Source organism: Mobula birostris, chromosome 7, assembly GCF_030028105.1.
Source record: "Mobula birostris isolate sMobBir1 chromosome 7, sMobBir1.hap1, whole genome shotgun sequence".
NCBI classification, from domain to species: domain Eukaryota; kingdom Metazoa; phylum Chordata; class Chondrichthyes; order Myliobatiformes; family Myliobatidae; genus Mobula; species Mobula birostris.
Window position 1 is genome coordinate 177,283,044 of NC_092376.1, and position 15,652 is coordinate 177,298,695.

Sequence of the window (15,652 nt, forward strand, 5' to 3'; positions counted from 1 at the left end):
CCTCTCCCCCACCTTCTTAGTAACACACACAAGATATTGGAGGAATTCAACAGGCCAGGCCGCGTCCATGGAAAAGTGTACAGTTGATTCTTTCGGGGGTGAGACCCTTCGTCAGGACCGGTCAGAGTGGGAGCAGTGAGAAAGGGTTTCACTGGACTCCCATCGAAGGCAAGACTTAAACTTCTTCAGGGTTGGCATTCCTGGAAGAGATTTTGCAGTGTAGTTGTCGAATCACAAACAAGAGAAAATCTGCAGATGCTGGAAATCCAAGTAACACAGACACAAAATGCTGGAGGAACTCGGGTGGCCATGTAGCATCTGTGGAAAAGAGTACAGTTGAGGTTTTCAGGCCGAGACCCTTCAACAGGACTGGTGACGCCACTTTCTTATTCTGGCTTCTGTCCCCTCCCTTTCCACTCCTGATGAAGGGTCTCGGCCCAAATCATCAACTGTTCCATCCCTGGCCTATTACCCTTCAAGATCTCTGTCATAAACCATAGGAACAAAATTGGACCACTTGACCAATCGAGTTTGCTCTGCCATGCCTGATTTATTTTCCCTCTCAACTCCATTCTCCTGGCTTCTCTCTGTAACCTTTGATGCCTTGACCAATCAAGAATATTTCAGCCTCTGCTTTAAATACACCCAGTGACTTGTCCGCCACAGCTGTCTGTGGTAATGGATTCCACAGATTCACTGCTCTCTATGGCTTAGACAGAGTGGATGTGGAGAGGATGTTTCCAAGTTTGGTGGCTGAAATTATTTGTTATATGTGCTAACCCTCAAAAACGCCCTAACATTTTTTTATACAGTTTCAACATCACTGAAATAGAAATTGCTGGAGAGAGAAGCAGTTAATGTTTCAGGCCATTGACTTTTCATTGTTCCTCTAATTGCAGTCTGACAGAAGTGTAATGTGGCTTTGCATTGCATTTTGACTTTTGAAATGATCGATGGAGATCATTAAACACAACATACTCAGTTATATTACATAGTTATCCATTTCAGTCCTCATCCACTCTCCTCTCCTATCATATTCCTTCTTCAGCCCTTTACCTCTTCCGCCTATCACCTCCTCCCTCCTTCTCACTTCATCTCCCTTCTCCTCCCACTCACCTTCCCTCTCACCTGGTCTCACCTGTTTGTACTGCTTCCCCTCTCCCCACCTTATGCTGGCTTCTGCTGCCTTCCTGAAGGGCCTCAGCCCAAAATGTCAGCTGTTTATTCTCTTCCATAGTTGCTACCTGGCCTGCGTTTCTCTAGCATTTTGTCAATGCTAACCCAGTAGATTTGTTATTTTTAATATCTTGTGAATGAGAATGTGTTTGTGCTTTCACATTCTGCCGGTTTCCTTCAACATGAGCATAATCGCCATCACTAAATGTGAACAGCGATACCCCACAGTCAGGCTGTCTGAAGGAAACTGCATCTTAACTCTTTCTTAGTGTATGAACTGGAATTTTAAACCTCAAGAGTTGTAAATTTTTAAAGAGGATTTAGCTTAATTACTTGATGGTGCCACGCCAAGGGAGTAACTTTAGTTTACTGAATATTTGATTTTATAGCTCATTGGGTTTCAGTCATTAAGGTGTCCAACAGAGATAGAAATTTATTAACACAGAAGAACTTGCATTTCTCTAACCCTCTTTGAGGAGATCATAAAACTATTTACTTGTACCGCTTTTCTCCACTGGCGGTTGAAGAAACAGTTACTAAAATTCACACAGCAATCTCAGAAGCTGCATTGTGAAAATTTGTAAAGTTGATTTATTATTGTCACTACAGTGAAACACACTTTGTTTTGCATGCTGTTGATATAAGTTATTTCATTGCAACAGTGCTTCAAGTGAGTACAACAATAACAGAACACAGGACAGAGAGGGTGTAGTGCAGCCAGACAACAAGGTGCAAGGCCATAGGCCATAATGAGGTAAAATGTGACGTCAGAAGTCCATCTTATCAAGGAGGTTCATGAGAATGACTCAGGAATGGAAGGGTTAACATATGAGGAGCATTTGACGGCTCTAAACTTGTACTCGCTGGAGTTTAGAAGAATGGGGGGGTGGGGGCGTGGTGGGTCTTATTGAAACCTACCGAATTTTGAAAGGCCCAGACAGAGTGAATGTGGAGATGATGTTTCCAATAGTGGGGGAGCCTTGGACCAGATGGCACAGGATCAGAATAGAAGAACATCCCCTTAGAACAGAGATGAGGAGGGATATTTTATAGCCAGAGGGTAGTGAATCTATATAATTCATTGCAACAATGGCTGTGGAGGCCAAGCCATTGTGTGTAGTTAAAGCGGAAGTTGATAGATTCTTGGTTAATAAGGACATCAGAGGTTATGTTGAGAAGCCTGGAGAGTGGAGTTGAGAGCAACAATAGATCAGCCGCGATGGAACGGTGGCGCAGTCTTGTGGATCGAGTGGTCTAATTCTACTCCTATCGTCTTGTCTGCGGTTCGAGGATCAACGTTATTCAGCGTATGTATTTACGTGTTCATTCAGCAATCAGAAAGGATAAAGAATTATATAAAGCTATGTTAGAGGTTGAAGTATGGGTTTGAATATAGAATCACTTTGTGGTGCATCTACAAAAATTATGACCGGTTATCTTTCTTTGATTAAATAGCAAATATTGGCCAGGACAGAATGAATAACAACCCCGAGAGTTCTCTTGAGCATAGATGTTCTACAGAAATTCTCCTGATGGGCCGAACCTCAGCCCAGTCTGTCAACTGCTCTGCTCCCTACCCTCAGAACATGCAGAGAGTGGTAAGATGTTAGCGCATTCGGGGGCAGTGGCCTGCTAGGATACAAACAAAGGTGCAATTGTTCATCCTTTGTCTTTTTTTTAATGATCACAAGACACTGCTGGTTATTAAGAGCATGAGACTGTTCAGGACCACTCCACTAAAGAGTTGCTGGACAGGGAAGGAGCTGGACTTGTTGCACGCTGTGTTCCAGCCTGCTTCGGTAAGCTGGGGAAGGAAGTGTCACAGGCTGTGCACGGAGCATGATCCAACAAACGCTGGAAGTGATCGTCTTTCTTGTTATTGCAAGACCCCATTGGACATTGGTAATGCAGAATACTGACACTCTGATTCATTGGGAAAGACCAACAGTGAAGGAGATACTGGAGTCGGCTGGATGTCGCTGAATACTGACACTCTGATTCATTGGGAAAGACCAACAGTGAAGGAGATACTGGAGTCGGCTGGATGTCGCTGAATACTGACGCTGTGATTCATTGGGAAAGACCAACAGTGAAGGAGATACTGGAGTCGGCTGGATGTCGCTGAATACTGTACTGGGTTAGGGTCGCTGCTGCTCTTCAGTGTTCGTTCAGTTGGAGACAAGCCGGATTGCATTTGTCTGCAGCTGCACTTGCTTGAGATGAGGAACTGCTGAGGGCTTGTTCTTGCGGAAACCTGGCTCCAGGACAACATCCCATGCACCATCAATGTACAGACCATGACACTCAGGGACTTGGGCTAGATTTTTTTTTGTAACTTTTTCTACTGCCCTAATATCACATGCTGTGTGTGCTGTGTGTGACTGTTGGTACTGTGAATTGCACCTTGGCCCCAGAGGAACACTGTTTTGTTTGCCTGTGTATGGTTGAATGATAATTCAACTTGAACTTGAGACACAGTCCAGTCCATCACAGGCTCCCTGCTTCCTTCCATCAGCCATCTTCTCAGTGTTGCTCTAGGAGGTGAACAGATAAGTCCAGGATTGACTTCAATCTACCTCATTATGGTCTTTGCACGTTACATTTATCTGCACTACACTTTCTCTGTACTTTATTATACATTTTCTTATCGTTTTCCAGTGTACTAACTCAATGTACTGTTGTAATGAAATTATCGGTATGGATGGTATGCAAGACAAGTTTTCACTGTCCCTTGGTACTTCTGACAAAATAAGCTGATTTATCAGTCTCATACAACACTTTATTCAGCATATATACAATATTTTTGTGTATTAGTAATTTGCTGTGTTTTAATCAGGGCGTGCCGTACAACAAAAATATGCTGTGAGATATGATGTAGGCATTCATGGTCTTGAACGCCATGATTGTTCTTGGCAAATTTTTCCACAGATGTGGTTTGCTATTGCTGCCTTCTGGGCAGTCTTTACAAGACTGACCCGAGCCATTATCAATACTCTTCAGAGACTGTCTGCCTGGTGTCAGTGGTCACATAACCAAGACTTGTGATCTGTACCAGCTGCTCATACGACCATCCACCACCTGCTCCCATGGCTTCACGTGACCCTGATCGGGGGGCTAAGCAGGTGCTACACCTTACCCAAGGGCGACCTGCAGGCTAGCAGAGGAAAGAAGTGCCTTATACTTCCTTTGGTAGAGATGTAGCTCCAACCCACCACCCAACTATTAGAGTCCTTTAAAAAAAAATTAGAGATTATAGTACAGATATGGAATAAAATGTGCAAGAATACATAAATACCAGTGTATTTTTACAATGTAGGCAGCATTATAAAAAGTGGTTTAAAGTATTTACAGTGCAGTGACGGGAGTAATAGATAGTGGGGGTTGGGGAGCTAACTAGAATGGTTGATTAGATGAACTGAGTGGGGGAAGAAACTTTAAGATGACATGAATTTTTTATTTTAATAGTTCAATAGTTCCAGCGGTTCACTTTAATGAAACCATTCATTCCTGGTTTTCATTAAGCCATGAACACCTTTGCTATTCCTTTCAGGTTTTGCAGTACAGTACACATCAGGACCAGTAAATTTTGGCCCAATTGAGCAGCTGCCCCAATTAGCCGAAATTTCACGGAAATAGTTTAAAGGTATAAAAAAGACAAACTAAGTAACAAGTTATATATTTAAATGAAATACAGAACAAATTAGAACACTATGAATACTATTACATTAGTTCTTAATGGTTATCAACGGAGGAAATCGTCCAGTATACACAATGAACAAAATCAGTGCAGATAATGGACTGCCTTCATACAATGCTTTCGACAATTGCATCCTCCAAATCTTCAGTTTTGATTGATGTTTGTCGATACCTTCAAATTCCTGGTTGTTCCTAGACTTGTTGAAGTCGTGAAATCGTTTCATTTTCACTCATGGCTGTTTTTTGCAACTCCACGCCTGAATGCTTGAAACTGCAGTGAGCAAAACAGTTCTGAATTGTCTTACTACTTATTTCTCGTCAATTATAGACAATAGGTGCAGGAATAGGCCATTCGGCCCTTCTAGCCAGTACCGCCATTCACTGTGATCAGTGACAGAAATTACTGCTTTTTGAACAATATTTTAAAAACTGTCCGTTATAAGTGTCTACTAATGGCTACACAAGCGCATGCAACTGACACTAATTAGAAACTGTTCAGCAACAGTCTCCTGCTGCAATAAGCAGCATATGCGTCTCCCCTAATTAACCAGAGTCCACTGATAATTTCGTAATTTGTAGTAGTTTTTATGTCCTTGCCTGACCTACTGCCTCAAGACAATAAATTTCATGTCATAGGCCAGGTATAATAAATCTGATCGCAGATGTTTTTTAGAGGTTAGAATACGGGTATGGATTTTTTGTCTTTGGTACAGGTGCTGATACTGTTGGGTAACATTGTGGAGAAAGGGCCGGCACACTGTGACAAACTACAGCAACACAAGGAGTTGTTTCCTGCGCTTTGCAGCACCCTCCGAGCGGCCGATGCAGAGGTTGTGCGCCTGTCGCTGGAAGTCCTGAACCTGATCTTCTCGCACTGTGTGCAGGTAAGTCCGTCTCCCCAGTGAAATGGAAAGTCGTCATTCTACATCGGAGAGGTTAAGATTAGCGTTATTTGTCAGGTGCTTTGAACAAATGGTGAAATATGTCATGAAATGTGTTGTGGGCTGCCAAGAACATAGCCCGAGGGTGTGCTGGGGCAGCCCACACGTGTCACCAAGTTTGCACCATCAACATTGCATGCTCACAACACATAACCCTAACCTATACGTTCTTTAGAATGTGGGAGGGAACCAGGGAGAATGTACAAACTCCTTACAGACAACAGTAGGAATCGAACCCAGAGCTTACTCCCGGCACTGTAAAGCGGTACCCTAACTACTACGCAAGTTTGCCATCTGCACAATACCAGAAATCTAGAGCAACTTGCACAGAATGCTAGTATCTTTCCTGTAATACCATGGTCTCTTATCTTGTTTAGAAGCCTCATGTGTCAAAGGCCTTCTGAAAATCCAAGCAAACAACGTCCACTGACTCAGGCAGTGATGCAACCAGTCAGAATGCTCTCCACTGTACATCTGTAGAAATTTGCAAGAGCCTTTGTTGTCATACTAACTCTCCTCATAGTCCTAATAAAGTAGAGATGCTGGCAAGACTACAGCCATCGCATCTTGTTCAATGTTCAACAAGGCTTAGTGAATCTCCTGTGATGCCACTCTCCAGCATTTCCCCTTGTACAAGACTTTGGCGAGGCCACTTTGGGAATGTTGTGTTCACCTTTGGTCGTCTTGCTATATTTAAGAGGGAAAGAGTGCAGAGGAGATTGCTGGACTCGGGGGACTGAGTTATGGAGAGAGGTTGAACAGGTTCGGACATTTTTCATTGGAGCATCGGAAAATGAGGGGTGATCTTATTGAGGAGTATAATATTGTGAGAGGCATAGATAGAGTGAATATTCATCGCTATTTTCCCAGGGTTGGGAATCAAGAACTAGAGGGCATAGGTTTAAGGTGAGTGGGCAAAGATTAAATTGGGACATGGGCAACTTTTCACCCTGAAAGTGGAATGAGCTGCCAGAGGAATTGGTTGAGGCAAGTACATTAGCAACATTCAAAAGGCACTCAGACAGGAAACTTTAGAGCAGGGGTTCCTAACCTGGCCTCTGTGGACCCCTTGCTTAATGGCATTGGTCCATGGCTTAAAAAATTGAATCAGTTGGGCTGAAGGGCCAGTTTTAGTAGCTGAGCGTTTAATGTGACACTATTATAGCTCAGGGCATTGGGCTTCAGTCCCAGTGTCCTCTGTAAGGAGTTTGTATGTCCTTCCCGTGAACACACAAGTTTCCACCAGGTGCCCCAGTTTCCTCCCACAATCCAAAGACATATTAGGTTAGAAGGTTAACTAGTTATTGTAAATGGTCCCGTGATTAGACCAGGGTTAAATCAGTGGGTTGCTGACAGCACAGCCCAAAGTGCCTGAAGGTCGTATTCTGCACTGTATCTCTAAATTTCAAAATTATAAAATAAATAATTCCTTAATTCCTGATATGTTACAGTAACTCTATCCTACAGCATTAGCTGTTAGCTGCCTCTGAACTAAGATTCAGCCGTATTTCTAATGTCACGGGGTTTTGTCTCATTAGAATTCAGCCGGTCTGTACAAGCTTGCTTATGTATAAAAGGTATTTAGTGACAGACGCAAAGGTCCAATACTTGGCTCCCTGCGCGTCTCTCGTTAAAATTTATCAATTCCTTTCATGTATCACTGAAAGAACAGATGCCAGAAGCTGGTCGTTAAGTAGCTTTGCCCATTAAACTTCTGATTGAAATCTGCACCGATTCAAAAGCTTAAAGGGCCCTGGTGATGCTGCTGGAACACAACGCCAGTGCCTGGTATTTTGATTTGAAATCAGACTGTGTTCCAGGACCTGAAGGGAAGTTATTTTGTCCATGCCATAGAATTAAACTGACTAGATGAATCTTCAAGTTGCATCATTTGGAAAGAAATGAATTCTGCATTATGGGAGTTGATAAAACTGTGTCTATTAACAAAGTCACATAGTAAATGGTCTTGTAGGAGAATGGGTTTGAGAAGGATAGTACATCAGTCATGAAGGAACAGCGGATCTGACTTTGGCTGAATGACCTAATCCTATTCCTATGTCTAATGGTCTTATATAGCATGGAAACAGGCCCTTCAGCCCATCAAATCCTTACAGTTATGCTAAGGGAACACTCCACCAGTTCGGAAAAAGCTGCAAACTTAGCCAGCAACGTCATGGGCATGAACCTCCCCAGCATCAAGGACATCTTCAAAAGGCAACATCCATCATTAACACAAAATAATCTGCAGATGCTGGGGTCAAAGCAACACTCACAACACGCTGGAGGAACTCAGCAGGTCGGACAGCATCTGTGGAAACGATCAGTCGACGTTTCAGGCCAGAACCCTTCGTCAGGACTTCATCATTAAGGGCCCCCATCACACAGAGCATGCCCTCTTCTCATTACTACAGTGAGGGAGGAGGTACAGGAGTCTGAAGACACCCTCAACATTTCAGGAACAGCTTTCTCCCCTCTGCCATAAGATTTCTGAACAGACAATGAACCCATGAGCACTACCTCAATATCTTGCTCTTTTTGGACTATTTCTATATCTTTATATATATATATATACTTAGTGACCACTTTACTAGGTACAGGAGCGTGCGTGTGTGTATCCCGTTGAGAACTGTGGGATTTTAGTGGCACATTGAGAATTATGTTGAGATTGGTCTTGGTCTGTGACAAAGAAAATCCATGATAGAATGTGGGGAGTGTGAATTAGTAACCTGATCATTTGATTTGAAAATCTGTGATTGTGACAGGCCATTGCCGAGTTTGTAAATCAAAACGGGATCCCAGCTCTCGAGGCGATTCACTACAACAACAATGAGGAGATCAGAGTGCGAGCCAATTTTCTGATGGACAGATACTTCACAGACAAGGTATGGGTCTGGTCCTCACATAGGGAATGGAGGAGGCCACTCAGTCTTTCTAGTGCACTAAGAGCATAAGAAATAGGAGCAGGAGTCGGCCATCCGGCCCATCAAGCCTGACCCGCCATTCAATAAGATCATGGCTGATCTGTCTGTAAACTCAGCTCCATCTACCTGCCTTTTCCCCATAACCTTTAATTCCCTCACTATGTAAAAACCTATCTGTTTCTTAAATATATTTAGTGAAGAAGCCTCAACTGCTTCCCTGGGCAGAGAATTCCACAGATTCACCACTCTCTGGGAAAAACAGCTTTTCCTCATCTCCGTCCTAAATTTTCTCCCCTGAATCTTGAGGCTATGTCCCCTAGTTCTAGTCTCATCTACCAATGGAAACAACTTTTCTACTATCTTATCTATCCCTTTCAAAATTTTGTATGTTTCTATAAGATCCCCTCTCATTCTTCTGAACTCCAGAGAGTATAGTCCCAGGCGACTCAATCTCTCATAGGTTAACCCCTTCATCCCTGGAATCAACCTGGTGAACCTCCTCTGCACTGCCTCCAAAGCCAATATATCCTTCCTCAAGTATGGAGACCAGAACTGCACACAGTACTCCAGGTGCGGCCTCACCAGTACCCTATATAGTTGCAGCATGACCTCCCTGCTCTTGAATTCAATCCCTCTAGCAATGGCCAACATTCCGTTTGCCTTCTTAATAACCTGTTGTACTTGCAAGCCAACTTTTTGTGATTCATGCACAAACACTCCCAAGTCCCTCTGCACAATAGCATGCTGCAATCTTTCACCATTTAAATAATAATCTGCTCTTCTATTATTCCTTCTAACATGATCAGCCTCCCAGCCAGCCCGGTGACATCACTGATGCCAGGCCAACCAATCCCGTTGTTTGCAGTGGGGATCAGAAAAGTGAGAGTTCTCACCAAGCAGAGCCCTAGACTTTTAGGTCAGTGGTGAACACCATAGCTCCATTACTGACAGAACTTCAAGAAATCTGAAGCCCAGAATGGATGACCTGGCCATTTATCAGCACAGGAATAGTAGAACAAAAGTGATCATGTATTCAGGCCTGGTTGTTCACTGCCGCATAAAGTCAGCTCATTGGCCAATCTGACAAAAGTCCATTTACTTACCTTTTCCCTGTCACTTCCTTATATCTTTTAATTTTTTTTTCAACTTGTAAGATTGAATTCAGAGGGATACAACACAGGAACGAGGCCTTTGCCCAGTGAGCTCGCGCCACCCAATTAACCTACTAACCCGTATGCCTTCGGACTTTGGAAGGAAATGTGAGATTATACAGTTTAATACGTGGCTAAGGAGTTGGTGTAGGAGGGAGTGCATAAATTTTTTGGATCATTGGGCTCCCTTCCAGGGAAGTTGGGACCCGTATAGGAGGGGCGACTTGCACCTGAACTGAAGGGGGATTAGTATCTAGCAGGAAGGTTGTTAATGCTGCACAGTGGGGTTTAAACTAGAGTTGTAGGGGGATGGGAACCAGAGTGCCAGAAGAGTTAGTGGAGAGTTTGTAGAGGCAGATGTTGGTTAGACCTCAGACAAAGTTAGGAATTAAAAGGTTGAGCATCGTGCGACTAGTATCGTGAGATGAGGTGGCTAGTTTACAAACAGAGGAATGTTTAATGAGGAGCGGCTGTTGATAGGGACAAAATTGCAGTCAGCAGGATGATAACGTAAAGGGCAGACAAAATCAAAAAGGGTGAAAACAGGACCAAAAGTGTTATATTTGAAAGCGCGCACAGTACAGAGTCAGGTGGATAACCTTGCAGCGCAGTTGTAGGGGGGCAGGTAAGATGTTGTAGGCATCACTGAATCTTGGCTGAAAGAAGATTATAGCTGGGAGCTTAATATCCAAGGATACACGTTGTATTGAAAGGACAGGCAGGTAGGCAGAGGGGTGGCATTGCTCTGTTGGTAAAAAGTGAAATCGAATCATTAGAAAGGGGTGATATAGGGTCGGAAGATGCTTAATGATTGTGGATGGAGCGAAGGAACCACAAGGGTAAAAAGACCTTGATGGGGGTTATATACAGACCCCCAAACGGTAGTAAGGATGTGGTCTACATATTACAAGGGGAGATGGGAAATGTGTAACAAAAGGGCAATGTTATAATAGTCATGGGACATTTCAATATGCAGGTGGATTGGGTGCATATTCCTAAAATCAGGTTGATGCTGGATTCCAGGAGGGGGAATTTCTAGAGAAGCCCACAAGATGGTATTTTAGAGCAGCTCATGGTTGAGCCCACTAGAGTATTAGCTGTTGCGGATTGTTGTACAGTGAAGAGAGCTGAAGTCAGGTTTATCAGTATTACAGTGGAGTGAAGGGAATTACAGAGGCACAGGAGAGGAGTTAGCCAGGGTTGATTGGAAAAGAACACTGGCAGGGATGATTGCAGAGCTGGAATTTCTGGAAACAATTTGCAAGACACAGGATACATACATCCCAAAGAGGAAGAAGTATTCTAAAGGAAAGATGACACGACAATAGCTAACGAGAGAAGTCAAAAGCAACATAAAAGTCAAAGAGAGGGCATATAATAGAGTAAAACTTAGTGGGAAGTTAGACGATTGGGAAACTTTTAAAAACCTACAGAATGCAACCAAAAAAAGTCATTAAGAATGTAAAGATGGAATATGCAAGTAAGCTAGCCAGTACAATTTGAGAGGATGTCAAATGTTTCTTCAGATACAAAAGAAGGCGAGAGTGGATATCAAACCGCTGGAAACAATGCTGGGGGACAACGAAATGGTGGGCAAACTGAATAAGTATCTTGCCTCAGTCTTTTACTGTGCAGTGTGGTGTAAATTTCAGGCATCAGAGGTCATGAAGTGACTAGAGAGAAGGTTCTTGGGAAACTGGAGTATTTGAAGGTAAATATGTCACCTGGACCAGATGGTGTACACACCAGGGTTCTGAAAGAGGTGGCTGAAGAGATCGATGAGACATTAATAATCATCTTTCAAGAATCACTAGATTCTGGAATGCATCTGGAAGACTGGAAAATTGCAAATGTCACTCCACTCTTGAAGAAGGGAGAGTAGCAAAAGAAAAGAAACTATAGGCCAGTTAGTCTGACCTCAGTGGTTGGGAAGATGTTGGAGTGAATTATTAAGGGTGAGGTTTCAGGGTACTTGAAGGCACATGGTAAAATAAGCTGTAGTTAGCATGGTTTCCTCAGGGGAAAATCTTGCCTGGCAAATCTGTTGGAATTCTTTGAAGAAATAACAAGCAGGACAGACAAAGGAGAATCGGTTGATGTTGTATACTTGGATTTTTAGAAGGCCTTTGACAAGGTGACATAAATGAGGCTGCTTAACAACATGTAAGACCCTGGTGTTACAGGAAAGATTCTAGCATGGATAACGCAGTGGCTTGATTGGTAGGGCAGAATGGGAATAAAGGGAGCCTTTTCTGGTTGGCTGCCGGTGACTAGTGGTGTTCCACAGGGCCTGTTTTGGGACAGATTCTTTTTATGTTATTTGTCGATGATTTGGATGATGGAATTGACGGCTTTGTTGCAAATTTTGCAGACTATATGAAGATAGGCGGAGGGGCAGGTGGTTTTGAGGAAGTAGATAGGCCACAGAAGAACATAGGCAAATTAGGAGAATGGTCAAAGTGGTGACAGATGGAATACAGTGTTGGGAAGTGTACGGTCGTGCATCTTGGTAGAAATGGAAGGGTTGACTATTTTTTAACTGGAGAGAAAATACAAAAAACTGAGGTGCAAAGGATCTTGGGAGTACTTCTGCAGTATTCCCTGAAGGTTAATTTGCAGGTTCATTCTGTGGTGAGGAAGGCAAATGCAATGTTAGCATTCATTTTAAGAAAACTAGAATATAGAAGCAAGCATGTAATGTTGAAACTTTAGAAAGCACTAATGAGGCCTCACTTGGAGTATTGTCAGCAGTTTTTGGTCCCTTAGAAAGGATGTGCTGAAACTGGAGAAGGTTCAAAGGAAGTTCATGAAAATACTGTTGTATGAAGAATATTTGATGGTGTGTATTCACTAGAGTTCAGAAGAATGAGGGGTGAGCTAATTGAAACCTGTTGAATGGCGAAAGGCCTTAATAGAGTGGATGTTTCCAGTGGTGGGAGAGTCTGAGACCGGGGGGACGGCTTCCGAATAAAGGGGCATGTTTTTAGAATGAAGATGAGGAACTTCTTTAGCAAGAGAGTGGTGAATCTGTGGAATTCTTTACCACAGGCAGCTGTGGAGGCCAAGTCTTTATGTATACTTAAGGCAGAGCTTGATAGATTCTTGATTAGTTAGGGCATGAAGTGATACGGGGAGAAGGCAGGAGACTGGGGCTGAGAGGAAAATTCGATCGGCCATGATGAAATGGCAAAGCAGACTCGATGGGCCAAATGGCTTAATTCTGCTCCCAAATCTTATGAAACTGGCATACCTGGAGGAAACACACACCGTCACAGGAAGAACATACAAACTCCTTATAGACAGTGTTGGGAATTGAACCCAGGTCACCTGCACTGTAAAGCATAATGCTAACTGCTACACAACAGTTAACAAAGATCTGAGAATCTCTGATTTAATGTTAACATTGGCCTGAGATGAGAGGTCCAAATATATGATGTTCTTTGTTTAAAGCATGGGTTGCCAGACTTTTTTATGCTAATACCATTAAGCAAGGGGTCCATGGACCCAGGTAGGGAGCACCTGGGGTCTAAAGAAATGTTTCCTAATCTCAATTCTGAAGGTGCTGCTTCTAATGTTTTATGCTCTGTCTATTCATTAAGTCCTTACAGAAACGGGGCCTTTATTCTAACATTGCAAGTAGTGTTGGATCCTGATGCATTTGTGAAGTGTTTATTTCGGCAGATTTCAGTTAGTTAAAACTACAATGTATCTACCTGCTGTTAGTGAGAGGAAGCGCTCCTGAGCTTTCTTCTCTCCAAGGAGAGCAGTCACATCCTCTCCAGGCTCTCCTTATAACTCGAGACCTCCATCCTCATAAATATTCCCTGCACCCGTTCCAGCTTAATAATTTCCTTCCTGGAGCTGAGCAACCAGAACTGATGTTGGATTGGGGTGTTCTCACAACCATCACCCCTACTGGAGCATAGGTTCGTCGGAAGTTAAGAATGAGCCTAGACATCGAATTTTGGAGTTTAATTCCGACACTGTAAGAAGTTTACAAACTTACTAAGTTAATTGGCCATTGTAAATTGTCCTGTGATTGGGCTAGGATTAAAAATCAGTGGGTTGCTGGGTGGTGTGGCTTGTTGGCCGGAAGGGCCTGTACCACACTGTTCTCTAAATACAAACCCCATTTCCAGAAAAGTTGGGATATTTTCCAAAATGCAATAAAAACAAAAATCTGTGATATGTTAATTCACGTGAACCTTTATTTAACTGACAAAAGTACAAAGAAAAGATTTTCAATAGTTTTACTGACCAACTTAATTGTATTTTGTAAACATACACAAATTTAGAATTTGATGGCTGCAACACACTCAACAAAAGTTGGGACAGAGGCATGCTTATCATTGTGTTACATCACCTTTCCTTTTAATAACACTTTTTAATTGTTTTGGAACTGAGGATACTAATTGTAGTAGATTTGCAATTGGAAATTTTGTCCATTCTTGCTTTATATGACTTTAGCTGCTCAACAGTCCGTGGTCTCCGTTGTCTGATTCTCCTCTTCGTGATGCACCATACATTTTCAATAGGAGATAGATCTGGACTGGCAGCAGGCCAGTCAAGCACACGCACTCTGTGTCTACAAAGCCACGCTGTTGTAGCCCGTGCAGAACGTGGTCTGGCATTGTCCTGCTGAAATAAGCATGGACGTCCCGGGAAGAGACATCGCCTTGATGGCAACATATGTCTCTCTAAAATCCTAATTATACGCCTCAGAGTCAATGATACCTTCACATACATGCAACTCACCCATGCCGTGGGCACTGATGCACCCCCATACCATCACAAATGCCGGCTTTTGCACCTTTCACTGATAACAATCTGGATGGTCGTTTTCATCTTTGGCACAGAGAACTCGACGTCCGTTTTTTCCGAAAACTAGCTGAAATGTGGACTCATCTGACCACAGCACACGGTTCCACAGTCTTTCGGTCCATCTGAGATGAGCTCGGGCCCAGAGAACTCGCCAGCGTTTCTGCATAGAGTTGATGTATGGCTTCCTCCTTGCGTAATACAGTTTCAAGTTGCATTTCTGGATGCAGCAACGGACTATGTTGAGTGACAGTGGTTTTCCAAAGTACTCCCGAGCCCAGATGGCTATAATTGTCACAGTATTCTCTGCACTTTTCAATCTTATTTTAACTGTCCCAACTTTTGTTGTGTTGCAGCCATCAAATTCTAAATTTGTGTATATTTACAAAATACAATTAAGTTGGTCAGTAAAACTATTGAAAATCTTTTCTTTGTACTTTTGTCAGTTAAATAAAGGTTCACGTGAATTAACATATCACAGATTTTTGCTTTTATTGCATCTTGGAAAATATCCCAACTTTTCTGGAAATGGGGTTTGTAAATAAAATGTATTGTTTATGATTGTTTAAAGAGTAAACAGTATAATGCTATTAGTGCTTCATATGTGATGAGGGGTGGGTGGTGGTAGGGAGTTCCATTAATTTCCTGGCCTGGGTGAAGGATCTGTTTCCCATCTTAACCCTGTACTCTGCCTTCAAGTTCGACCTTGCAAGGTGAATCCACATGTCACGGGTAAGCTTGTCTAGCTGCTTTAAGGAAAAACTAACTGGAGTTGTTGAGGGCAGAGTGAAATGGAGTTTCTGGCAGCGAAGGAGGGCCTCTGCTTTCGTAGTCAGGCTGACAGATGGGGATGAAAGCCTCATCACTCTGGCTACTGCTACAGGGCCCCTTTCATCCATCTGTCTGGGGCTGCAATTTGATGCGTTTGGACTCCTGGCACCATCCGAAT

The 15,652-nt window shown here is 43.0% G+C and overlaps 1 protein-coding gene across 4 annotated transcripts in view; it reads left to right on the forward strand.

The window, feature by feature from the left end:
* The window catches only part of tmco6 (transmembrane and coiled-coil domains 6), a 76,278-nt gene that overhangs the window by 34,578 nt on the left and 26,048 nt on the right, over window positions 1–15,652 (forward strand). For 3 of the 4 annotated variants that reach the window (XR_011886676.1, XM_072264153.1, XM_072264156.1), the window contains 2 exons: window positions 5,586–5,756; window positions 8,576–8,695. Coding sequence is in view for 3 of the 4 variants with exons in the window: in XM_072264153.1 (XP_072120254.1) it covers window positions 5,586–5,756; window positions 8,576–8,695 (291 nt within the window). In the remaining variant the exon portion in view is untranslated. The remainder of the gene's footprint in view (window positions 1–5,585; window positions 5,757–8,575; window positions 8,696–15,652) is intronic. The other variant, XM_072264154.1, reaches the window with a different exon arrangement.